Genomic DNA, 26,176 nt, shown 5'->3' with positions numbered 1-26,176 from the left:
TTAGAGGAATCGAGAGGGGATTTTAGTTTTGGCCCTAACTGTAGGAAGGTTTAACCGAGTGGGAGGTTTGAGACGATTCTAACTGTAGAAAGGTTTGATCGCTCGATTTGAAAGTGAGCCTCTCGTTCATTAAAGGAATCGAGAGGAAATTTTGACTATGGTCCTAATTGTAGGAATGTTTGACTAAGTGAGAGTGAGAGTACAAATTACAGTGAGAGTGTTGAATGAACAAACGCATAAAAGTTTGAGTGTATTCAACCGAAAGGAATTTTAGTGGTCCCACCGTCAATTAGTCTTATCGGTGGGGGATTTTGTGGTGGAAGACTGTGAGTCGTCAAACACCAATGAGAGTTTTGTGAGGAAAAATTAATCCAACGAAGTGATCGAATATCATCTCAGCAAAAGAGTGTTCGGAAATCACAGTAGGAGCTTAGTGTTTATCACTTTGTTCGTAATGATTGGGTTATCCCTAAGAAAATTACATGTAAAATTCTTCCGAGAACTTCCCGTTACATAAATCATCCACCCTCAGGTTCCTTTGTGATACCGGGTCTAACATTGTACTTAGTTGGATGACCGGGTTATCCTTAAGAATACCAGGCATGGCATTCTCCAGGAACTTCCCGTGAAAGAAAGGAAACCGTTTAGACTCATATACCTATTAGAGTTTTGAGAAGCAATTTATACTCTTATACTTGTCGGATTCTTCATTCGACTTAATTGAGCGATATAACGCCGGCATCAACCAAGGTTTAGATGCTATTCTTGAGAGCGAAGCAAGCTTTGGTAGGATGAAGGATCCTCCTGTGATACGCATAGTACTTCGGATCCGCAGTATTATCAGCTTCCTCCTGATCTGGGATAGGTTATAGCTTGATCTTGTTATTTTCATGGAGGGACTCGAAAATAGGTGGAACATCTTCGTCCTTGAAGGAGTACTCTTTTTGGAGTCTCAGATCCAAAGTCTTTTGTTGTCTTTGGGGTTGTTCTTGCAATGTCTGATTAACATCCACAACTGTTGCAGGTGCCTTTCCCTTACCACGGGAGGCGAAGTTCGAGTTCAGAGGACTAGCCATTGATTGTCTCCTCTCGGCCTTCTTCCTTCGGAGGAAGCGTTCGGCCCGCTCTCCACGCATCTTCAACTCTTTGCAGGTGTCGGTCGGTGCTACTCCCATAACTTCCAACACGTCCAAAGAGAGGTTGTTATGACAGGTTTGGAGGATGAAGTCCTCTGTGATCGGATCTCGGCAATTCATCGTCTTATTCTGGAAACGCTTGACGAAGTTGTCGACCGTCTCGTCGTCTTCTTGCTTCTCATCGAAGAGTGTCCTGATTGACACGTCGGCATCATCGTCAAAGAAGTGAGTAAGGAATAGGTTCTCCAGGTCGTCCCAGCTGTCGATGTTTTCAGATTTGAGACAGCGGCACCAATCGAAGGCGAGCCCGCGAAGGGTGCCAACGAATGACCGAACCATCAAGGCTTCATTGCCGGATATCATACCAAAGTGGGACTTAAAGTAGATCAAATATTGAGTGGGCGAACCCTTCCCATCAAACGGCGTAAAGTTTATTAGGCTGAACTTCACTGGATACGGGATCGAATCCCACTCTCTCGGGTAAGGACACGGAATTCCGGTCATCTTTACCTCTCGATCAGACATCAGAGTGTTGACTTTTCTCTCGAGGTCCTTCATCTTTTCATCCTCGTCTGTATCGTACTTCGGATGACTTATGAGGAGAACAACGGGGCCACCCCCAGTGTTGTCATTTTCAGTAGGGCCACCCTCAGTGTTCTGGTCAATGGGAGGGTTCTGAGTATTGAGATGTTCATCCACATCTGAATCGCTACCTGATTGGTCAGCAAGGTTACGACGGCTGGATTCACCGAACTGATTGGACAGAGCCCGAGTTTATTGGTCATGCTCTTCCCTCATCCGTAGCATAGTCATTTCCATTTCAATCTTGAATACATCTTTCTGCTTGGTTAGAGCATCCTCGAGAATTTTGGCGATTTGCTCGGTGTTGATCATGAATGCCTCGTGGGATTGTCGTGGACTGGACACCGTTTTGTCAGAAGCGATTGCATAGTTGGCATCTGATGCTTCATCATCTGAGGATAATCCCCTCTGTATTCTCTGATAATCTCTTTGTCTAATAGTTCTCTATCACAACCGGGTTAGACGATGCGATATAAGCGGGTCAGAGCTAGAAGGTTGAATCGACTTTACCTTATCAACCATATTTATTGTGACTTATGAAAGTTTGTTACCTTGAACGGCCGATTGTTTCTTACGGAAACATTTTGGCTTGGACTTAGTCGCTCCGTTAGAGATCCTCTCAAATACCGAGACCCTCTGCGGAGCGGTCTTGGGGCAGCTACACACTGATAATACTGTCCTGATAAGTCTACTACACGAACAGTGACAATCCATCTCCCGGATACCTCTTTTCGAGATCTGTTCGTACTCCCAGCTCAATAGTACAACTCATCGGTCATATGACCGGAGCAACCTATCGTGTGTTGGTATGACTCCCTGGGTATAACGTTGTTATCGTCACATGAATACATTTCTTTCAGGGGATTTGTCGTCTTATAAGTGTTCTCAAGAGTCATATGTTTGGAACCACGCTTTTGGGAGCGTGGGATCTTAATGGGCTCCTGGTCTTGGATACGCACCCCAGGCGGGTGGAAACTAGAGTTTTCCCTTTATGAGAAAGCTTGAAATTGTTGCGAGGGCGTGTGCGACCCCCAGCTTGACGAGTCGCTCGGCGTGCAGTCACCGGACCCAAGCATTCTTCGATCAGAACTTTGCCTCGATCCTCGTGCAAAGGACCCAGGCTATCGACCATCCTCACCTTGAATCGGGATAAATCCACGCTATCGCAGGACACCATCGGAGATGTGGAACTCGAAGGGATCGACGAAATAGGTGTAGGACGTCTTCTGTCTTGACCTAGCGCGGGTCAGACTTTAGTGACCCGCGGGTTGAAGGGTCGGATTTGAGTGACCCACGAAGTGGAGGGTCGGATTTGAGTGACCTGCGAAGTGGAGGGTCGGATTTGAGTGACCCGTGAAGTGGAGGGTCGGATTTGAGTGACCCGCGCACTGGAGGATCGGATCTGGGTGACTCGTGAAGTGGAGGGTCAGATTTGAGTGATCCGCGAAGTGGAGGGTCGGATCTGAGTGACCCGCGCGCTGGAGGGTCGGATTTGGATGACCCGACTTTTTCGATCTTTTCGGCTGCTACCTTAGACTTTGGCCTCCAAGTTTGATGCAGCCTTGGTTGTTTCCCAACTATGTCCTTCTTCTGCATCTTTTGTGGCCTCCAAGTTTGATGCAGCCTTGGTTGTTTCCCAACTATGTCCTTCTTCTGCATCTTTTGTGCTTTCTGCATAAGAATTGCCTTGGTTGTTTCCCAACTATGTCCTTCTTCTGCATCTTTTGTGCTTTCTGCATAAGAATTCGCGCGTGAGCAAGCAACGTATGGCGTTTCAGGATCCGTTCTTCGAGCGTTGAACGCGTCTTTTTGACGCGGATCCATTCATTTATCGTTGACTTGGAGAAAAGTCTATTTGTTGGCTGTTGAGGGGGTTGGCACCTTCTGGATTTCAGATCCGCTTCGTAGCGAATCCCGTCAACTGGCTTCAAAGCCTTAGCAAGTCGATGCGAAAGTCGTTTGCGTTGCCTTTGACGTGCCCTCTTCGATAGGATTGACGCGGATCTAGCAGCTATCTCCTAGATTGAGGAGAAGCTCAGATCTGTAACTCCAACTTCATTGGAGGCCGAAGGGGCGTTGTGAGGTGCAACCATTGTAGCAACGGGAGCATTGATCTTCCTGCGCTTACGAAGGGCGGAAGATCTCGAGGAGGACGACAGATACTCCTCAAACTTCAGTTGGTCGAACTCGTATTCGACCACTTCTTTAACCGGGATGCAGATCCGAGGTTGCGACACGACAGCTTCGGCAGCAAAGCTGTTGGTTCCCACTGTGATCACAAGTTTGTTTTCGTCGAAAATTATTTTCCTCATTTTATAACTCATTACAACTTTGATCGTTACAATAAGTTTAAAAAGATCGATCTTTTTATAAGACCTTTACACAATGAAAATAAAAAATATAATTCTCTTGAAAATAAACGCAAGATCTGTTTATCATCTCCTGCTTGCGTGGGTGTCTTCGCCTGTGCCGAGGTTTATCCGTGGACCACCTTTGATCAGATCCGGTTGCTAAAAATTCGGCAGAGCTCCTACCTCACTAATGAGGTATTTGCTTAAAGCACTGAAATCAACCAAGCAAAATCAGTAGCTCTTCTCGAGATTAAGACCAAGCTTAATCTCGAGGAACGGATGAGAACGGGCTTCGGATCCTTCAAATTGCTCCTTCTTTATGTTAGGATTCACTGGGATCTCGCTAGTCCTTGCTGAAATTCGTGCTTCCTTGCTCTCCAACTCGGCAGCATCTCCTCGTCTTGATAATTAATCTGCCCCCGTGAAATGAGCCCATATGCCTGTATTTATAGGCTTCGGTTGGGGATTTTCGGATGAGAATGAATGATTCCTCCTTATATTCAGTTAATAACTGATTAACAACGTTTGGGGATGATATCAGATCAGTTTGGATGCTCAGGAACGAACAAATTCTGAGAAAAAACGTCAAAAACCGAACAGGGGTCGAAACAGCGCGCGGGGGTGAATCTGACCCGCGCTTGCGCGGGTCGGATGGATCTGAGCCGCGCCGGCGCGGGTCGGATCATTCCGACCCGCGCGGGCGCGGTTCGGTTTGGTCCGTCCTGCGCGGCGCGCTGGGAGTTTGGCTTCGCTGATTTTTTGTGTTTTCCGGCTCTTTTGGGGCTTGTACTTTCCATCGTTTTGCGTATTTGATCGTCTTGTTGACTTGTACGCTCCGCGCGAGTTGACCAACGCGCGCGATTTGACCGACACGCGCGAGTTGATTGTTGGGCGCGCGTTGATTGATGCGCGCGAGCTGATTGACTCTTCGTTTTGCTTCATGCGCTTGTCGGCGACAGATAATCCTCTTAGACTCGGATAACGACGTTCGTTGTCTTCTCTCCGTCTCGAGCTGTGTGCGGACACCTATAGGCATTTTTAGACGCCTACAAGAGGAGGAGAGGAGATGAGGAAGGAGGAGCAGATATAGATCTGGAGAGAAGAGAGAGGAAGAAATGAGGGTATTTTAGGCTTTTCTATTTATTTCTCTCTTTGTGCTTAGTTGGCAGGAAATAAATGTCTGAATCACATGAAGTAATATTTTTTGAGCTGAGCCACATAAGAAAAAGATTGAGAAGCTGGATCATATGAGGTTGTTGTTATTAGAGCTTTAACACAAATTTCCCTGATAATTTTGTTAATGTGTTAAATAAGATATCTAGAAATATATAAGTGATAAGACTAGTATACAAGTGACAAACCCTTCCATCACTATTTATTTATGTCAGGGGAGTAATTCTAAAGAGTCAAGAGACATTTGATGGGTTGGTCTAGTACGAAAGATCTTGATACTTTTAAGATGCTGCACCCAAGGGCACATGAAAATCCTAAATTAACAAAAAGAAGGGGGGGAAAAAGTAAAATGCTTAAGTAGGAACAACAATAAAAATCTCCATTGATTCTCTCCTGTTCCCCGTACATTCTCTCTCTTAATATCCGCCTTCTCAGAGATCTATTTAGGCTCCACTCCACTAGAAATTGTCATGTTTATCAAAAGGCTAAATTACACTAAATCCCCAAACACTTTCGATATTTCGCAGTAAACGTTCAATAAATTTCAAAATGGCACTAACACCCCAAAAACTATAAGTATTTTGCCGTCAAACCCAGAACATTTGCAGAATTGTTACACCGGAAGCAGTATGCGCAACTCATGTGACTTAAAAAACTAAAATATCTCTTAAATTATTCACAAAAAAAAAAGCTTTTATGGTCTTTTTTATATTTTCAATCCTAAAAATAAAAATCTCTCATCATTTTCATTCATTCTCCTCTTGTTGCGTCAAGGTTGGGATCTCGAGTTCTTTTTTCTTTTTCTTTTTTTGAAATTATTCTTCAAAATATATTTTTGTGTTGTTTTTCCCTCTAATTTAGACGATTGAGGTTTTACTGCAAAATATTGAAAGTTCTAGTTTAGTGTGATTTTGGAAGTTATTGCATGTTTTTTGTAAAAATGCTAAAATAAGTTCTTCGAGGTTAATTTAGGGGGTGTTTGTTTGCATGCAAGTGAAAGATGAAAGTGAAAAAGTTAATTTCATTTAACAATTAAGGTGTTTGTTTTCATGTAAGTGGTTATGAAAGTGAGATACAAGAAAGTTGTCACATAGGATTTAATACAATTTTGACTTTTCCTAAAAAAGTGCTGAAGTCACATGAAAGTGACAAAAAGGTAACTAATTTAATTAAATAATTTTAATTATAATTTCTAATTAATCTTATTTTGCCACGTCATTTTCACATTGCACTTTCGATAATAATTTAAATTTCTAAACAAACACTGTATTTCACTTGCGTGCTGACATGAATGCAAAAGTCATTTGCAAAAAAAAGTGACTTACATATTTTAAAATCATTTTGAGATTGCCAAACAACCCCTTCGAGTAAGTTATTATTTAAGAGATTGGTAAGCTAAGCTAATTAATTAGTCTTTTATGTCTGTGTGTGAACCAAACGTTAAAAGAATAAAAGGGACAAATAGCTCACCACCTTAGAAAGAATCTTTTTCATTTAGGGAGCTGACGATTAGCATATTAAATTGCAAGTACAAGAAAATTACTAGAATTAGGCCTAATTTACTCTGTTTGTTAAAGCTTTATACTGTAAAATATGTCCATGATATCTTAACATATATATCAAAACAGATAACTGTTGACTAGAGTTAGAATACGTCAGGCGGCAAAATAAATAACAGAAGTAGAGTCAACATAGATGTGTATTAATGAACTTCCAATGTACTAATGTTTTAGACTATTAATAAACCAGAACCAATGTATTTCCATGCAACAAGCAGAGGAGTATGCGAATTATCAAATTTGGGAAAATATTTGTATGTTGATTTGAATATTAACAAAGATGATATCCCCCATCTCTCTATGCACACATAGGATCCGTAGACCCCATCTAGAACGTTCTAACAAGGAACATGTACAGTAGAGGGTAACTCATGAGTAGACTATATATACAAGGAATGTACATATAGAATAAGACAATTGTATATTTAACATTCGATTTCAAACTCAGGATGAATCAAAATTTAAGAGTTGAGATAAAAATGGGTGAATTGAAATAGTCTGATCATTGAAAGAAACATAACAAATACGATTAGATTGGCGTTACATTTCCCGTAAATGATATGAACAATGTAGATGTGTTTTGTGCTTTGATGAACTATGGGATCGGAGATAATAAAAATGAGATTTGGATTGTCTCCGCTATCAAAAAGTTGTATAGAGATCACTATTTTCATCATAGTTGTTGATTTGTCTAGTGAGTGACTATGCTTCATTCTAACGTTAGTACTCATCACATTCCAAATGAATTGCACTCATTTCTAAATTACACTTAAAGGCAAATGACAACCACCAACTAAATAAATTAATGACTCTGATAAAAGTATGATCCCTAAAATACTTTTTGATAGTGAAGAGAATTTAATTTGATGAAAATGAGGCACTTACAGTGTTAAAACTTTGTTCGGGTAGAACGTTGTTCATGCAATATCTCTTTTTTGATTAATAACAAACTTATTTGGCACTAATTAGTTTGTGAGATGATATATTTTAGGAACAAATAGGTGTGAACAAGTTGCGACTCGAAGCGATGCAAAAATCAACACGATAATTAATTTCAGCCTATTAACCATCGATGGTCTCGAAAAACCATCGATTGTCTCACTAGTAATCGATGGACTACAATCAGACAATCTGTATTTTTTAGAAATGAGAAATCAAACCATCGATGAACTATAGTTAACCATCAACGATCCCTTTAATTATTGATGGACTATAGTTAATAATCTATAAATTTTAAAAACTAGAGTTTGAACAATAGATCGACTATATGGAACCATCGATGATCATCAACGGCCCATCAATGGTCAGGTTTAACCATTGATGGTTTGAACGCGTTTTAGCAGATATCAAGATTCTATCTCAGCCGTTCATTGACAGGTTTGATCTCCTGTTGGAACTCTAATTAGAAAACCTCTTACCATTTCAATCAAGGTCTATTTAAAGAGGATTGATGAGGAGATTGATAAGAAAAATAAGAACAAGAAAGAGAGAGAGGCTATTTGTATAAGATTGAGAGATCAAATTCTAGGGTTTGAGAGAGTTTGGGTTTGAGAATTTGATTCTTTGAGCCTCGTTCAACTTCTTCTCGTAGTGCTCAACATCAAAAGATCGTTTCCGCAAGGAGGAGTGCCCTTTGCATTCAACTTTAACATTGCTTCTTCACGGATCATTATCGACATCAGTTTGAAGAACGATTTATTTTAAAAGGGTTGTAAGATCTTTTAATTGCATTTTAATTATATTTTGGGTTGGTTTTGTATTTCAAACTTGTTGAGTTTAATATCGTACTCAAGCCAAGTTAATTGAGGGTTAGCGTGCTCAAGACAGGGCAATGGAGTGTGGCTAGATAGGGCTATGTTTATTCTAGTCGTTATGAGGAGTTGAGTATCTCGATTGGTTTTTAATTCAGGGATAACTTTGGTCATAGTGAAGAAGGCCCCCATGAGAAGAAAGAATGGGCGTAGGATTTTGTTCCAAATTATTATAAAAATCTTATGTTCCAATGTTGGTTGCTCTTAGTTTTTTACTTTTTATTTTTCGCTACTTGCTCAAAAAATTTGTAGCAATACTATCCAGGTTTACATTCTGTTTCCATCAAGTGGTATTAGAGTCTTGTTACCCATCTTTAGGTATCACAACCTAGGATAGAGATGTCAAGCCTAACTACCACTTTTTGCTATTCCTAAAGGACACGTCGTCAATTGACCCTGCTTTTTGATAGCACCAATTACACATATTTAAAAGTACATATGAATGTTTCTCTATCATCTAATAATTTAGATGTTTAGGAGAATGTAGAACATCAGCATAAGAAACCTACTACTAAGGTAGATGGTATTATAATTGTTCTAACTAAGGATAAGTGGACTCCACAGCATAAATAAATTTACTCTTATAATTCAAAAGCTATGAATGCTTTATATTACTCTCTTACTTCTAAAGAATTTAACTGTATTTCTAATTGTTCTACTACACGGGAAATTTGAAAAACACTAGAAGTTATACATATGAAGGAACTTCACATGTTAAAGAGGCTAAGCTTGCTATGCTTATGAGCAAATATGAGAACTTCAAGATGAAGGCTTCGGAGAGCATACAGGAGATGTTCACGAGATTCACTTATATCGTGAACTAGTCAAAAGCGCTAAGGAAGGATTATGATAACAATGAGCTATGCTGAAAAATACTTTGTTTTCTATATCGGGATTGGGAACCTAATGTAATGGTAATGGAAGGACTTTAAAATTTTTCTACACTAAATATTGATGATCTTATAGACAATCTCATCACTTATAAAGTCCGACTGATAAAGACACACAAGCGCGCGCGCGCGCGCGCACACACACACACACACGCACACACACACACACACACACACACACACACACACACACACACACACACACACACACACACACACACACACACACACACACACACACACAGAGGATGCCTCAAGAGAAGATTCTAAGAAAAAGTTGTTAGTCTTACATGTAGAGAAGAAAAAATCATGATCGACAAATGATGAAGATGATCTATTTGCACTTATTGCAAAAGGAGTTAAGCCTTTTATGAAATCAAAGAAAGAACAAAACTATCTTTAGAAAAGATGAAATCAATTTACAAAATAGACAAATAATAATTACTCAAGTGGTTATAAAATTGAACCTATTTGTTTTCATTATAGGAAACCAGATCACTATAAGAATCAATGTCCTTTAAATAGAAAGGAGAAGACAAAAGGGGGGGAAAGAGTCTTAATATTTACAACCTGGGATTTAATGAGGATGAGTGTGAAGCTAATACAACTAAAGATAATAAACAAGGGATTAAGTATCTAATGGGAAAATGCGTTTTGTTTTCAGATTCAGAGTAGAGTAACTCAAATGATTCTGATAGTGAGTATTCACATGAAGTATATCCTTCTTATGATGAGATTTATTCTAAGTATAAAGAGATGTTAATTCAGTTAGAAAATATAGCTCATAAATATGAAGAAACTAAAAAGAAAACATAAACTTGAAGAAAGAAAATAAACTTTTGTTAAAAAAAAGTTGAATTTTCCTCTTTAAATTTGAATTTAGTTGATTCAACCTCTTTTGTGTGTATAAAATATTCTAAATTACAAAATCAAAAATTTTATTTATCTAAGCAACTCAAAATATTCAATGTGAAAAAGAAAAATTAGTTGCAAAGATAAAAAAGTTATTTTGTGATTTGTCATTTGAACAAATTAAATTTGAAAGCCAATGCTCAACAATTACTTTTAAAAATGAACAACTAAAGTCCAAAATTAATGATTTGAAAGAGGACGTGAAGAATTTTTTATTGGACTTAAAAGGTCATAACATGGTTCTTTCATTAGGCTTAAAAAGGTCTTAACATGGTTCTTCAATTAATAATTTGTAAAAGCTAAAACTGGACTTAGTTATTCATATACTGAAAAATTAAAAAGTTTCAACCTTCTTTTATAAAAGGTAATAGTATTGATTGTTTTGATCCTATTTTCACTGAACTTATCGTTCTATATGCTCATTATGTGGAAAGACTGGACGTGTTTTGATGAGTTGTCATATGAGATATATGATTAAAATAGTCAAACATATATGGATATGGAAAGTCCTTATTGCTAACTAACATGGGCCTACGTGGATACCTAGGTCGCAATTATATGATTTTCTGTAGACATGCAAGTTGACTGGGATTGAGGCAACATATGGTAGTTGATTAAAGTTTCAAGTTATCAAATCCAATCCTTGGTCTGCATTATGAGGAGACATAGGTTTGATATATTTGCTTTATATTATCTCTTCATATAGGTAAGTATTTCTAAACTTGTATATTTTATATATATAAAATAAAAAAAAATTCTTCATCATCGATGGTCCATTGATGAGACAATCGACGATGCATCATCGATGGACAGATATAAGGTACGGTTTTTTTTTATTTTTTTCTTTTTAACTTTTTACTCCTTGATCTCTCCTCTCTAAATCTTTGAGTTTTTGCATTTTAGAGTTGGTTTTGGATATTTTTTTGTTTATCTATCCTCATCATCATCTCCTCTTCTATCTTTTGAATCAAATTGAAAGAGGTATGTTTTCTTAACCCTAGCTTTTAATTTTTGAATTTCTTGGGTTTTAGCATATTTTTATTGATATATATTGCGTGGATGGATGTTTGGTGACTAGTGAGTTAGTTTATATCTTTGAAAATTGAGTTTGTAAAAAAGATTTAATCTATTTAGGGCAAAAACTCATTGGGTTAAATTCTTGGACCATTGATGGTCGAAGAGCACCATTGATGGTGTGTTCAAACCATCGATGGTTGACAGTCATCCATCAATGGTCAGAAGACTGAAACTACATGTTTTGTCTCTTTTTAATATTTTACTCAATCTTCTTTATTTCTAAGCTATCCTATGTATATTCTCTATGCTAATATATGATTGTTTGATTTTGTAGAGAATGTCAACGGGAAAGAGAGTTGGATGTTCACTGTCTACTTCTCAAGAACTACTTGAGAGTATTAGAAGCTCAACATCGATCATTTATGAGTGTGGATTGGATGAAAGTCACTTAGACGAGTACTGTAGGGGTTAAAAATTGCCCACAAGTCCTTAAACACAGTTCAAGACAAGGAAAGGACGATAAACGTTATTATCCAAGTCAAGGGAATTTATCTAATATCAGCAAGGGGATGAAATGGATCAGTAGAATGCACAAGTCAGCGAAGCGACGAAGTGTACGCAAAACAAGGGAAATGGAAGAATTACAAATCGCCAAAGTATCAAAAAAGTAAACGAAACACCACTTGGAGGCCCGTGTAGGCGCGAGTCACCAATTGGTGGCTCGCACCCATGCGAGCCACCAAATGGTGACTCGCATAGTTCCGAGCCACCAAATAGTGACTCGCATAGTTCCGAGCCACCAAATGGTGACTCGCACAGTTCCGAGCCACCATGACTCTTACTAAATACAAAACCTCCCCAATAACGGATTTTGATGATTTTTAAGGATTCTTTCATCCCAGAACCTCTCCAACTATTTTGAGGTTATCTCTAAACACGTTTAGACTGTTATAAACTACAGATGACGTTTAAACATAAATTCTTATTCAAAAGGATATCTCCAAAGGCCTATAAATAGAAGCCTAGGGTCTTCTTTAAAGAGGATCTGAGATTGAGAAGGCGGGGTGCTGTCAAATTGTCCAGTTAACAACGAATTTCAGAGGAGAATCATCAGAGCTTAGCGAATACTTTCATAAAGAAAGCCCATTCGAAAGGTTTGTGATTCTTTCCCCTTCTTTTCTCCGGATTAAACTTGGTTTTAATCTCGTGAAGAGCCACAATCTCGCTTGGTCATGATTGTCCCTTCCGCAATTATTTCCTTCGTGAAACAAGAGCATAATCATATTGTCTATCGGGTTGATCTGCGGTGGTCCACGGACTAACGCATCCCCGGCACAGACAAAGATCCCACGCAAAGCAGCGGGAGATAAACTACTGCTGCGTTTTGTTTGATAAAGTTGTAATCTTTATTTTTCGTTGTAAGAAGATCTTATAAAAAGATCAACTTCTCTTTCAGTTTGAACTTGTAATCGATAAACGGTGTAACAGGTTTTGAAAACAATGGAAAAGATAACTTTTGACACAAACAAACTGGCGACCACAGTAAAAGGACAAGAATGTCTAAGTTTGATTCCTGTCAAACCTAGGGCTTCAAAATGGCAGATCAGACCCCTTATGCAACTCAATTTTTGGGTCTTTATGTCTAAATCAACTAAGAAATCAAGAGTTGGGGTTTTAGTCTAAAAAAACCCTAGATCTATAGTGAGAGTTTTGGCCATAAATCAAGTGTCCGAAGATGGAAATCCGATCAAAACTAGAGGAGAGAACGAATGATCTTACCTGGAAGTTGTCAAGAACGAGGTTCGAACCCAATTGAGGAAGAATCGAAACCCTAATCCCCAAATTGAAGCTTCAAGATCCTAGTCGGGCTCCCAAAATCGAATGAAGAAGACTGGAAAACCCTAATCCCCAAATTGAAGCTTCAAGATCCTAGTCGGGCTCCCAAAATCGAATGAAGAAGACTGGAAGAGGTCGAGGAGGACTTAAAGAGATCGAATGAAGAAGACTGGAAGAGGTCGAGGAGGACTTAAAGAGAAAAAAAGGAGGGAAGAGAGGAATTTTCGAACAAAAGAAAAAGTGTCGATATGAAAAAAGGAAGAAGAACAGTTGGGTTTTAAGGTTCCGCCCGAAGCTGACTCGCAAGAGCCGAGTCACCAACAGCTGACTCGCAAGAGCCGAGTCACCAACAGCTGGCTCGCAACACCTCAACCCCCATCTGCTGGCTCGCACGCATGCGAGCCACCATTTGCTGGCTCGCACACATGCGAGCCACCATTCGCTGGCTCACACACATGCGAGCCACCATTCGCTTGCTCACATATATAGCGAGCTGTTTGGGCCAAATTTTGGGTGTTTTGGTCCCGCTTCAACGCAAAACTTTTGACCAATGTCTGTCAAGACGTCGTCAAATATGAATTCCCAACAAAGATAGTCAGCTCAATGTCAAATCAAAGACGCCGTTTAGTTTCTATTCAAGACTTCGACAGCGGTCAGACGATAAACGCAGAACCGTAAAAACTTCATCTATTCGATAGAACGTTGAATAGATTGAAGGATGAAGGAGTCAAGAGATGAAGCCCATTACAGGTCTTTCTGCAGATAGGGCCTATCACATCCAAAGTATTTCAGGCTCGTCTATAAAAGAAACGAGACTGAAACACTTTGGAGGGGGTATCTGTAGGGGTTAAAAATTACCCACAAGTCCTTAAACACAGTTCAAGATAAGGAAAGGACGATAAACGTTATTATCCAAGTCAAGAGAATTTATCCAACATCAGCAAGGGGATCAAATGGATCAGTAGAATGCACAAGTCAGCGAAGCGACGAAGTGTACGTAAAACAAGGGAAATGGAAGAATTACAAATCGCCAAAGTATTAAAAAAGCGAACGAAACACCACTTGGAGGCCCGTGTAGGCGCGAGTCACCAATTGGTGGCTCGCACCTATGCGAGCCACCAAATGGTGACTCGCATAGTTTCGAGCCACCAAATGGTGACTCGCACAGTTCCGAGCCACCAGGACTCTTACTGAATACAAAACCTCCCCAAACACGGATTTCGATGATTTTTAAGGATTCTTTCGTCCCAGAACCTCTCCAACTGTTTTGAGGTTATCTCTAAACACGTTAAGATGGTTATAAACTGCAGATGACGTTTAAACACAAATTCTTATTCAAAAGGATATCTCCAAAGGCCTATAAATAGAAGCCTAGGGTCTTCTTTAAAGAGAATCTGAGATTGAGAAGGCGGGGTGCTGTCAAATTATCCAGTTAACCACGAATTTCAGAGGAGAATCATCAGAGCTTAGCGAATACTTTCATAAAGAAAGCCCCTTCAAAAGGTTTGTGATTCTTTCCCCTTCTTTCCTCCGGATTAAACTTGGTTTTAATCTCGAGAAGAGCCACAATCTCGCTTGGTCGTGATTGTCGCTTCCGCAATTGTTTCCTTCGTGAAACAAGAGCGTAATCATATTGTCTATCGGGTTGATCTGCGGTGGTCCACGGACTAACGCATCCCCAGTACAGGCAAAGATCCCACGCAAAGTAGCGGGAGATAAACTACTGCTGCGTTTTGTTTGATAAAGTTGTAATCTTTATTTTTCGTTGTAAGAAGATCTTATAAAAAGATCAACTTCTCTTTCAGTTTGAACTTGTAATCGATAAACGGTGTAACAGGTTTTGAAAACAATGGAAAAGGCAACTTTTGACACAAACAAGTACTACAGTGTGATTGGATTTCTAGATGTCGTTGGACTAGCATCCATGAAGAACAGAGGAGCGAAGACCAACGTTACATGAGTTCGAGAGTTCTACATGAACTGTAATTGAGCTTATAAATCTACAAAGGCTAGGACCATATTCACATGGTCAGAGATTAAGATCAGTACTAACTACATCGACAGGCTTCATCTTCCTCCTCCATAGCCAAGATGTCCCAATGTTTTTCAGTTTTCTAAGGACATCACTGTAGGTTCTCCAGAGTAGACCTACATGGTTGAGTTTCTTTCAGTTAGTTTCACTTCAAGGGTGTTCAACTCAGGTTACCTGAAACTTCAATATATTCCTCCTAACTTTTTTCTTAAGTTTGATTTATATCCTAGCGTTGCTTACACTACTTTGATTGTAAGAGATGTCACATTGCTCTATTGGTTAGCCACAGGTTAGTTTTTTGATCCAGCTCAGGTTATTTTTATCTGGATGTTATCTGTTGCTATTACAACTAGGGAGATGATAGAGAAGAGGAAGAAGCTAAATACCCAGGTTTCTACCCTTTCAACTTGTTTAGTTTTAAGGGGAGTTTTCATGTTTGGTTTCGAACAAAGAATTTATGTTTCTTTGTTTTAGGGGCAGTTTCTAGATTACCTATTCTTTTTCATGTATGCATATTTGTAGGGGGAGCTTGCGTTGCATATCATACATGTCATATGATTATCCTGTACTGAGTGTATATCTTACTATTTTTTTATTTTTCGGATTTCAAATTTCAAGTTTTATTATAATCAAAAGGGGGAGATTGTTAGAACTTTGTTCAAATAGAATGTTGTTTGTGCAAATCTCTTATTTGATCGATAACAAATTCTCATTTGGTACTAATTAGTTCGTGAGATGATATGTTTCAGAAATAAATAAGTATGAACAAGTTACGACTCAAAACGATGCAAAAATCAACAAGAGAGTTGATTTCAGCCTATTAACCATCGATGGTCTCGAGGCACCATGAATGGTTGCACAAGTCATCTACAGACTACAGTCAAACAATCTGTATCTTCTACAATTGAGAAATCGAACCATCGATGGACTATAATTAACCATCGATATTCGCATGAATCATCGATGGACTACAGTCAACAATTTGTAAATTTTAGAAACTAGAATTTGAACAATCGATGGACTACATGGAACCATTAATGATCATTAATGGTCCATTAATGGTCGGGTTTAACTATCACGTGCTTTGGCAGATTTCAATATTCGATCTCAGCCGTTCGTTGACAGGTTTGATCTCCTATTAGAATTCTGATTAGAGAACCTCTTTCCAATTCAATCAAGGCTATTTAAAGAGGGATTGATGAGGAAATTGATTAAAACAATAAGAACAAGAAAGAGAGAGGCTATTTGTATAAGATTGAGAGATCAAATTTTAGAGTTTGAGAGAGTTTGAGTTTGAGAATTTGATTTCCTAGGCCTCATTCAACCTTCTCATCGCGTTCAATATCGAAAGATTGTTTTAGTGAGGAGGAGCGTCCTTTGCGTTCAACATCAACATTGCTTCTTCACATATTATAATCGACATCAATTTAAAGAAGATCTGTTTTAAAAAGGTTATAAGATCTTTTTTATTGTGCTTTGATTGTTGTTAGAGTTGGTTTTGTATTTTATACTTATTTTGTTTGACGGCTTACTCAAATCAGGGTAATTGAGGGTTGGCGTGCTAATTGAGTGTGGCTAGTTAGGACTAGGTTTCTTCTGGTTATTGTGAGGAGTTGGCTATCTCGACTGGTTTTGAATAAATTCCAAGATCCTATTTATAAAGACTACTGAATCGGGTAGTGATTCAGGGATAACTCCTATCATAGTAAAGAACACACTTCGGGAGAAGGAAGAGTGGACATGTCATTTTGTTCTGAACCACTATAAAAATCTTATGTGCTCCTGTGTTGGATACCCCTTTTTTCGCTTTTTATTTTTCGTTACATATTCAAAATAATTATAGCAATCCTATTCATCCCTCCTCGCCCTCTTCTAGGCTAGGCTTGCGTCCTGTTTCCAACATACAGTTCTTGAGTGAATGAAAAGGTCGGAATAAAGTTATGTTTTATCTTGACCTCGAATATGCGGTCTATGGTTTAAGTAGAACCATCCACCTTGACGTCATAATAGCGTTATAGAAATAGTTTAAAACATATGATAAAATTTCACTATTATTCATATAAATAACATCTAATCAAGGTCCACAAACTTATAAAAAGAACAAATATCACCACATTGTAAAAGATTACTTTTTGAAGTTTAATTTCCCTCAGTGTCGTTGCTTGAATGTTGATGGCTAGCCTTGATTGGTCCCAACCCAAGTAAGTTATTGTGGACGTGAGACCCACCCCTAGCCACTCAAATAACCATCTCCAAATCAAAAAGTAACTTCCATATATCATTCTTGACTAAATCAATGCATCAATCTCTCTCATGCACATGCATGTGCACAAATAGAAACGTGACACATAGGAATAGTCCATTTGAGTCACATAACCATTGAGTTCACTTAAAAATCAAACCCCCACCTTATATATGATCCGCTAATCAACCAAGATCAACATGTTACCATACACTTGATTCAAAAATCAAACTTAACCGAACGTGCAAATATAAATAGCCCACAGAATCCCCCTCAAAACTCCCTCTCCCTCTCTCCTTTCCTCTTCTCCCCCCTGTAATTCCCTTGTTCTTGCCTTTGCTTGGCTAAGCTCTAATCCCCCCACCCTCACGGCCCCCCTCTCTCTCTACTTCCTCCTCTATCGGATCAAATACAAAATCTTATACACGATAAGGATTGAAACTAATTTTAGCCCAAACACATCCGCTAAACAAGGCGAGGCCTCATATTTTTCACACCTTAATCCACTTCTCCACAAAATTTGGAGGAGAAAAGATTTTGCAAATCCTCTCCTTATCCATTGCCTCACTCTTTAAAAAAGGGAGTAGGTTTTCCAAAATGACTACTCCAAACTCATCAAGATCATCTCCTCTACCATAACAACTATCTTTATCCACAACCAAATTCCCTCTTCTTCTATCTCTAGCTCTATCAATGGCCATGTCCATGTCCATGCAATGGAGGGAGACTCAAGGGAAGCAACTCCATGACCCTTTCTTCCTCAAGTCGGCCGCGGACACGTGTAGGTTCTGCCCAGGTCCAATCATCGTGGGAGCCGGACCGTCAGGGCTCGCCGTTGCCGCTTGCCTGAAGGAGAAGGGGATACCATCTGTGGTGATCGAACGGTCGACGTGCATCGCCTCCTTATGGCAACTCAAGACGTACGACCGGCTGAGATTGCATCTACCCAAGCAATTCTGTGAACTCCCACTAAAAGCATTCCCGAAGGATTTCCCAACATACCCGACCAAACAACAGTTCTTGGCATACCTAGAGTCCTACGCCAAGGAGTTCGACATCAAGCCAGCGTTCGGGGAATCTGTGGAGAGCGCGGAGTTTGACGCTGGGATGGGGATGTGGAGGGTGAGGACTGTATTGTTCGGGAAAGAAATCCATCGGACGTATTTGGGGAGGTGGTTGGTGGTGGCCACTGGAGAGAATGCGGAGGCGGTGGTGCCAGAGATCGAGGGGATGGAGGAGTTCGAGGGGACGAGGATCCACACGAGCGTTTATCGACGAGGCAACGAGTTCGAAGGCAAGAAGGTGCTTGTTGTTGGATGTGGGAATTCAGGGATGGAGGTCTGCTTGGATTTGTGTAATCACAATGCGCGGCCGTCCATCGTCGTCAGAGACTCGGTAGGTATTTTTTAAAAGAAGCTGTCGAGAGATCATTACTTTTATAAAGTCTCTGTGTTTTTTCCTCAAAGAGTGTAAGTAGGATTTGGAATTAGGTATCATTCTCCATTTCCTCGCAACACTAGTTTGAATTAGGCTGTTTCCTTTTGTCGCTATTCTTGTTGCATGTTTTGTTTTGAAATCCTTGTATATATAGAGATTGGGACACTTAGGGTTTCTATCCTTCTTTTCACTGATTTTTTTTTCTCTCTGTTATATGTCTAGAAATATACTTGTTTCCGTTTTAAACATGTCGCTTTTCTATTTAATTGAGTTTTGGAAAACTAGGTCAATTAATGTGACAAGTTCTTTTATTACTTTTTTAAGATAATAGATGGTGTAACACTACTGCATAGTGCATACATATAGATTCTCATCTCTCAACCAAAAAAATAAAATAAAATAAAGTAAAATAAAATAAGAAAAGGGTAGAAGAAGAGGACGACGTCGAAAGAAACCCCATAGAGAATCTAACAGTACGTATATTTTCATTCTAGAACTAAGAACTGAAGATTTTATATGTTATCATTTGACGGTGATTGCATGATTCTTTAACCCTTCTTTTTTAAGCTCCAAAGCATATAAACTCTGCAATTTTAAATTAAATAATTAGATTTTTTTTTAAGAAAAGCAAAGGTTTTGGCATGCGAAGAAAGAGAGAGATTCTGTCCATACAAGCTGTTGTTTTGCTGTTATGTACCTTTATTGGGACTCATACGCACGCGCAAGGAGAGATTAATTCTCGCTCTCTGTTCTCTACCACTCCAATTTTTTATTTTTTGTTTTTTGTTTTTTTTTTCTTTATTATTCTTTATTGTCTTTTGTGGGCTTATTCTTCATCTCACACAGTTGATTTCTAGGAAGTAATATACTTAGTTAATGCATGGGACCCCAATGCCACAACCAAGCAAAATTATAACGGATGCCTGTCAACTTCGGTTCATTCACATCTTTTTCTCTTTTATTTATAATACTAATTAAGTATATATTAGAGATAAGAAAAGGATGAGCAGATTGCACTCAAGTTGCTATCTAAAAGTTGTAGATACTACCGGACTAGCTAACTAGGTTTATTCCATTTTACCACTTTTTCATACTTTTATATTATTTGCCTAATTAAATTTTTTTTTTGTATATATGTTTAGGTTCATGTTCTTCCTCAGGAGATGCTTGGTAGATCAACGTTTGGACTGTCGATGTCTCTGATGAGCTGGTTCCCAGTGCAGACAGTGGACCGGTTCTTGCTATTTATATCATGGCTGATGTTAGGAGACACAGCAAAATTAGGCATAAAGAGGCCTGATCTCGGTCCTCTTGCACTCAAGAGTATATCGGGCAAGACTCCCGTTCTTGATGTTGGAACCCTAGCCAAGATCAAGTCGGGAGATATTAAGGTTTGTTATAAAGAAAACCCTATTTTTGTATAATTGTTAGTATTTGTTGAATAGGTTTGTTAACGACTAGAGTTTAATATTTTTTGGTGTAGGTTTGTCCCGGGATACAAAGATTGACTAGAAAAGGGGCGGAGTTTGTTGATGGGATATCGGAGGATTTTGATGCTATTATCTTAGCTACTGGGTATAGAAGTAATGTTCCGTCTTGGTTGAAGGTAATATAACATACATTTTCTTCGTAATATTCATTGTCCAGATTTTGCATAAAATGGTTATCATTGACGAATTCTTGCTAAATTTTCTGGAACATATAAATGTACATTAAAAAGTTAGCTTGTTAGAGCATCTCCAACAGCTTCCCCATTTCCCACTTTTGGAGAATATAGTTAGGTTTTTGGTCCAACAGATTCCCCATCTCATTCTCCAAAATAGGGATGGAGGAGAAAAAATGGAGAAGCTTCCCCAAATCTGCAGCATTCTTCAAATTTTTGGAGGAATAAAGGGATTTCTTCAAAATGAGGAAGCTGTTGGAGTTTGTGTAAAAATAATTTGGAGAATATGACTTTTGCTTCCCCATTTTGGAGAAAATTTTAGAGAAGCTGTTGGAGATGTCCTTATATACTATTTTTCATTATGTACATGCATTTTTTTTTTTGTATGTACAAATGCACATATAAAAATGAACTATTTGTACATTTTTACTAGTACGTATAAATGTGCATAATAACACACGTTAGATAAGATGAGAATCTAACATTTATTAGAATCTCCTAAACATTAAAATGTGATATGGTTTATGTTGCCAACCTAGGGCATCTATTTGAAAATAAAACTATTTATCTTATACTATTGCCAACTTACACTACAGAGTATTTGAGACTTTACAAGGAAATACCTTAGAATAAGTAGGCATAAGAAGAGATGAATATTATACATTGTTTCAATTAATAATATAACTGTACATTTATGTTTGTTATATTATTGCCAAAAGTTAGGAGTGATAGAAGATGTATTTGGCTTTGTAGGAGAGGGAGTTTTTCTCAGAGAAGGATGGAATGCCAAGGAGACCTTTTCCCAATGGATGGAAAGGAGAGAACGGACTCTACGCCGTTGGGTTCACAAAGAGAGGATTATTAGGTGCATCAATGGATGCAAGAAGAATCGCGGATGATATTGAACAATGCTTTGAAGTAGAAGCAAACCAGTTCATGGTCTTCTCTTGCTCACCAAATTAATTTCATTGATTGAGTTTTTCTTCTTCATATTCTAGATTCATGTTAGGATTAATAACCTTGTTAGCAGTTAACCTTAGTTGTTTGAGAGTTAGAAGGGGTGTTTTTGGCATTAGCTAGCTATAATGTTTGTATATAATTGTGTATATATATATTTTCTAGTAATTTCGGTTGACTGACGTAGGGGGTGAGAGAAGAGAGGGCGTTTTGTTTGTGCTAAGATAATTCTATCTATGAAAGAGAGCATTTGAATGATTTGATTTTATATACTTTATCTTCTTTTGTGTCATTTAAATGCTAAATTATTAGATTCTCAATGATCATGTATACCATGATAAGAACCAAACCTGAAAATTTTAGGATTGTCTCATATAGAAAACCTACTAGTGCATAAGAGGGTGCAAAAAGTAGCGACACTATAACTGAACTCATGAAATCATCCATCAAGTTCATAGCTCCATGGACCACCACTAGCACTCCCTTGTTGAGTTGAGGTTGATATGTGAGTATTTATTGCCCACTATTGGTTGTAATACACTCCTCAAAGATAAGAATGTAGATGGAATATGGGTCTAAAGAGTGTAGAACACATGCACGGTCCTGAAAAACGCGCTTCTTGCTCATGGGCACTAGTGCGTGCAACAGTCCAACTCTCACTTGCTCCTTTGCTTTTCTAGTTCTCAACTAGATATGGATAGATCTTTCCATGCTAACTTCTTTAAGGTCCTACTACGACATCAAAACTCTGGAGCTGTGATCAAGATTGAGAGATAATTATACAACATGCGTACTGAACATTATTTTCATGGATTAAAAATATGAAGGTTATTTTATGTATAATATTTTTTAGCTCGCTTTAGATGCATGCCAATTAAGATTTGAGCATGAGTTGCTTTAATATTATCTTTAATGAACTTCCGTTGTATCATAACTTCGGATTTGTGATGAGGGTTAAGAGTTATTACAGATATAGTTGCATGACCTCAACTATAAGCACATAATGATGTCAAACAATTGCGCAGGGAGGAAAAATAGTCTATGCAGCTGAGAGTAACACTTTAATTTGTCGAAAAGGGACAACTGTGCATGAAGGAACAAATGCGCCTCTGTAATTTCATCAGCTTTCTTATCCGTTCTGTTGAAAACTAAGAGTGAAATAATAGAATAAGGAATATCCACATGTATATTTTTGTGTTAGTAACTATGAGATCCATGCCAGGTAAGAATGATTGAACGAATGGGCAAGTTGTAACAATGTAAAAAACTAGTACTTTAGCCCGTGCTAAGCACGGGCTTATTGAAGTTCACCTCGATTTCGTCGTATTTCAACCGCTCATATCCGCAAACAATTAAAAAATTCTAATAACTTCACTTTTCGAAGTACTTTAACCCCTTCCTCTCCTTGTCTGAGGTAAACAAAATTTGTCCATGCTTGGAAACCATGATAATAGAACTAATGTAATATGCTATAGTTAAATTAAAATCATTTAACTTAAATTTGACTTATGTAATGAATAAACTGGATATAAAAATAGTAACTTAATGCAAGTCGAAAAAATAAAGATATAAATAATATATTTCCAAAACATTAATCGCAATGGATGCAATAAAAAATATTTTCTATCAATCAACCATTCTGAGTATATCATATGTAAAATTTTAGAGAAAGCTCCTCTAAATTTCAATCATTTTTTCTTCGTCTTCATCCTCTTCCTCAAACTTGAGGGAGCCGATTCTTTGTTCCTATTTAAAATAAGTAAAACATGTATAATAATTAAATTCAAGAGTAAAATATTAAAATTTATATAAAATTATAAACTAAAATAGTTAACGTATAGAATATCCAACCTAATTGCATCTCTGTTTAGGTATTGGTTGCAGGTGGTGTTTTAAATGCAGAACTATCAAGGATAGCAATAGGTGATATATCTAATATCTTCTTTTTTCCATGCTATTAATGATCAATATGGCTGTAGATATGTCTGGATGTAATTTAAAGGATTGATTATCAATGATACCATCCTGATTGATTTCATTTGCATTTTCATCCCGTGATAATAGTACATTTCACTTAGAATAACACAAACATGATTCTATTCTTAAAATAAAGAACTGATATTAAATTTCTCAAAAACCTTATTTTTAAACTTTTTATCAATTGTATTTCTAGGTGTGGATAAATTAGGAGTATCTTCGATGAATTGACTGTCATAGCCATCAATATGTGACATATCGTCGGATTTCCCATCCTTTGATAAAAATAAATTTATTATAGTACAATCAACACATTACGTATGCTTGTTGAATATAATTTTATTAGTTAGATTATTGAAGTATTACCTTGCCATCAATTTGCAGTAATAATCCCCTGAGTTTTTCAACATCCACGTCATCATTAAAATTAATGTTTGTATTGTCTTTAATGCATTTACTTCTATTAAACTCAGTAACTTTCACATAAAAATGCATATTTTTACCAATTAATCTCTTTATAGAAAGCAGAATATTCATATTATCTGCACGCTATTTTATCAATGTAAAATCTGTTGCGCGCCTTGTGGAAGCGTGCTCGCACACCAAACGAGTCTGTAAGTCACGAGAGAAGAAAACCAAATCAAATACAAGTGCAATCCACTAAAATACAACACAAATCACACCGAACACACAGATTTACATGGTTCAGTAATTGCCTACGTCCACGGGGAGAGGATAGGGGAGATTTTACTATATGGAGAAGATGTACAACTGGTTATAACTCACAAAATCACTCAAATATAACCCTAACCAAAGTTCTCAACTCCCTCACAATATCTCCCTCTCAAAGTGCTCAAAAGTCTGCTAATTCTCTCCTTAAGAAATCTTAAAAAACGTGTTTGTATTTATATCAAACACGAATCCAAAAGCAACTAGGAAAACCAAAACTGGCCTATAACTGCATTGCGGTCGACCGGTCATAGCCATGTGGTCAACCGGCCAGAAGCACATTTTTTTACCTTGTAATCATGCACTTTTTCGGTGGACCGCACCTTTGCCTTCGGTCGACCGATCCGAGAATTCCTATATCCTATTTTCCTGACGATTGCTTCGGTCGACTGCCCTTGCACCCTCGATCGACCGACCGAAGGGTTACTGTAGCTATTATTTCAACTCGAATTTTCTAATTTTCGTCGTGTTTTCTATAATTCTCCACATTGGTGAAGTTTTTTCAAAACTGAGCCGACACTAACATGAGCACCACTGCGTCATCTCGCCAAATCCGACTGCACCAATGTAGTTGCTTACGTACCCCCTCTCCCAAAGGATCAAGCCACTCGTAATTCATCCAAATGGCCGAGAACAACCTCAACAATCACGAATTTGCAACAAATTTCTACAATGATCAAACTTAATGCTTAAAACCACCTTTGTGATCATATCCTCTGGATTATCTTTTGTGTGGACCTTCATGAGCTCCACATCCCCATCTTCAAGAATATCTCGAACGAAGTGATAACAAACATCGATATGCTTCGTCCTCACATGAAAGACCTGATTCTTTGACAAATACATAGCACTCATGCTATTGTTTGGTGGAAAATTTGTAGTAAATAAAATAAAAGAAATTTGATTTGTATTCTATCGATCTTAATTACAATTTGAATTCTGATTACAAAAGAGAGGATAATGATCTGGATTCTCCCCTTTGTTTAATTCTGGGTTCTTCACAGTAGCGATGAGATGCCTCCCTCGAACTGGATTCTCCCCTTTGTTTAATTCTGGGTTCTTCACAGTAGCGATGAGATGCCTCCCTCGAATGCTTGCGTCAAGTTTGCTTCTCGTTGACGATTGGGTTCTTCACAGTAGCGATGAGATGCCTCCCTCGAATGCTTGCGTCAAGTTTGCTTCTCGTTGACGATACGAACGTCTTGTTTTACTGGAACAATTGGAGAACTCTTTATGAGTTTTATGACTCAGAACGAGTGCAAAACTCTATTAAAAGAGTTGTTTTTAAACGAATAATCGGTTAATATGCCAAGTATATGAATTCTTTCATTGCTGAAGAATGCCTTCTAAGCCCCAACCCTTAATCTCGACTTTTTTGAAGTTTGATCTCCCAAGACCCTAGCCAAAAGAATCCTCCTCAGATCATAAAAAATCTGATCCCTTCACTCTGTGGAGTTTGTTGGGATTTATAGAGAGATTAGGGGTGTAACTGCCTCCTTAATCCGCTCCTAAATAGGGGATTAGTTGCCCTATTAATCGGGTGTAACAACCCACTCGAACCACTCTCCAGATCATGGGTGAAAAACGGTTTTGGGAACTGTTTGGATCACGTTTGAACTAGTCCAAGCCATGATTTACATTCTGGGCATGAACCTGCGTTCAAATGCATGCTTTTGGATGATGCGTCAGCGTCTGAGTTTGAGTTGCACCCGCGGTCGAATCGGTACCGCGTTTATGCTGCGTTCAGTGGCTAAAAATACTACGTTTATGCTGTGTCTGAGTTGCGTTGTTAGCCGAAGATGGGTGATTACATTGCTTTGACTCTAGAACGTAATCACTTGTATTTCAACTTTGGGATGCAAGGATGAATTC

The 26,176-nt window shown here is 38.3% G+C and overlaps 1 protein-coding gene across 1 annotated transcript; it reads left to right on the top strand.

The window, feature by feature from the left end:
• LOC109824141 (indole-3-pyruvate monooxygenase YUCCA2-like) lies at positions 17,843 to 22,800 on the top strand. Its single transcript, XM_020390673.1, has 5 exons — positions 17,843 to 18,936; positions 20,121 to 20,369; positions 20,462 to 20,584; positions 21,395 to 21,580; positions 22,624 to 22,800. The coding sequence occupies exons 1-5, from the start codon at positions 18,235 to 18,237 to the stop codon at positions 22,711 to 22,713; spliced, it is 1,350 nt and encodes a 449-aa protein (XP_020246262.1). The 5' UTR covers positions 17,843 to 18,234; the 3' UTR covers positions 22,714 to 22,800.

The sequence above is a fragment of the Asparagus officinalis genome, chromosome 1 (genome assembly GCF_001876935.1).
Source record: "Asparagus officinalis chromosome 1, Aspof.V1, whole genome shotgun sequence".
NCBI classification, from domain to species: domain Eukaryota; kingdom Viridiplantae; phylum Streptophyta; class Magnoliopsida; order Asparagales; family Asparagaceae; genus Asparagus; species Asparagus officinalis.
Note: the sequence above shows the minus strand (reverse complement) of the source record. Positions and strands in the feature narration are given on the sequence as shown.

Bases quoted from the DNA above. Each gene is read 5' to 3' on its own strand.
- LOC109824141 (XM_020390673.1), top strand. From the start codon at position 18,235: ATGGCCATGTCCATGTCCATGCAATGGAGGGAGACTCAAGGGAAGCAA. The intron at 18,937-20,120 runs GTAGGTATTTTT...ATATATGTTTAG, and splicing joins CCATCGTCGTCAGAGACTCG to GTTCATGTTCTTCCTCAGGA. The intron at 20,370-20,461 runs GTTTGTTATAAA...TTTTTGGTGTAG, and splicing joins TCAAGTCGGGAGATATTAAG to GTTTGTCCCGGGATACAAAG.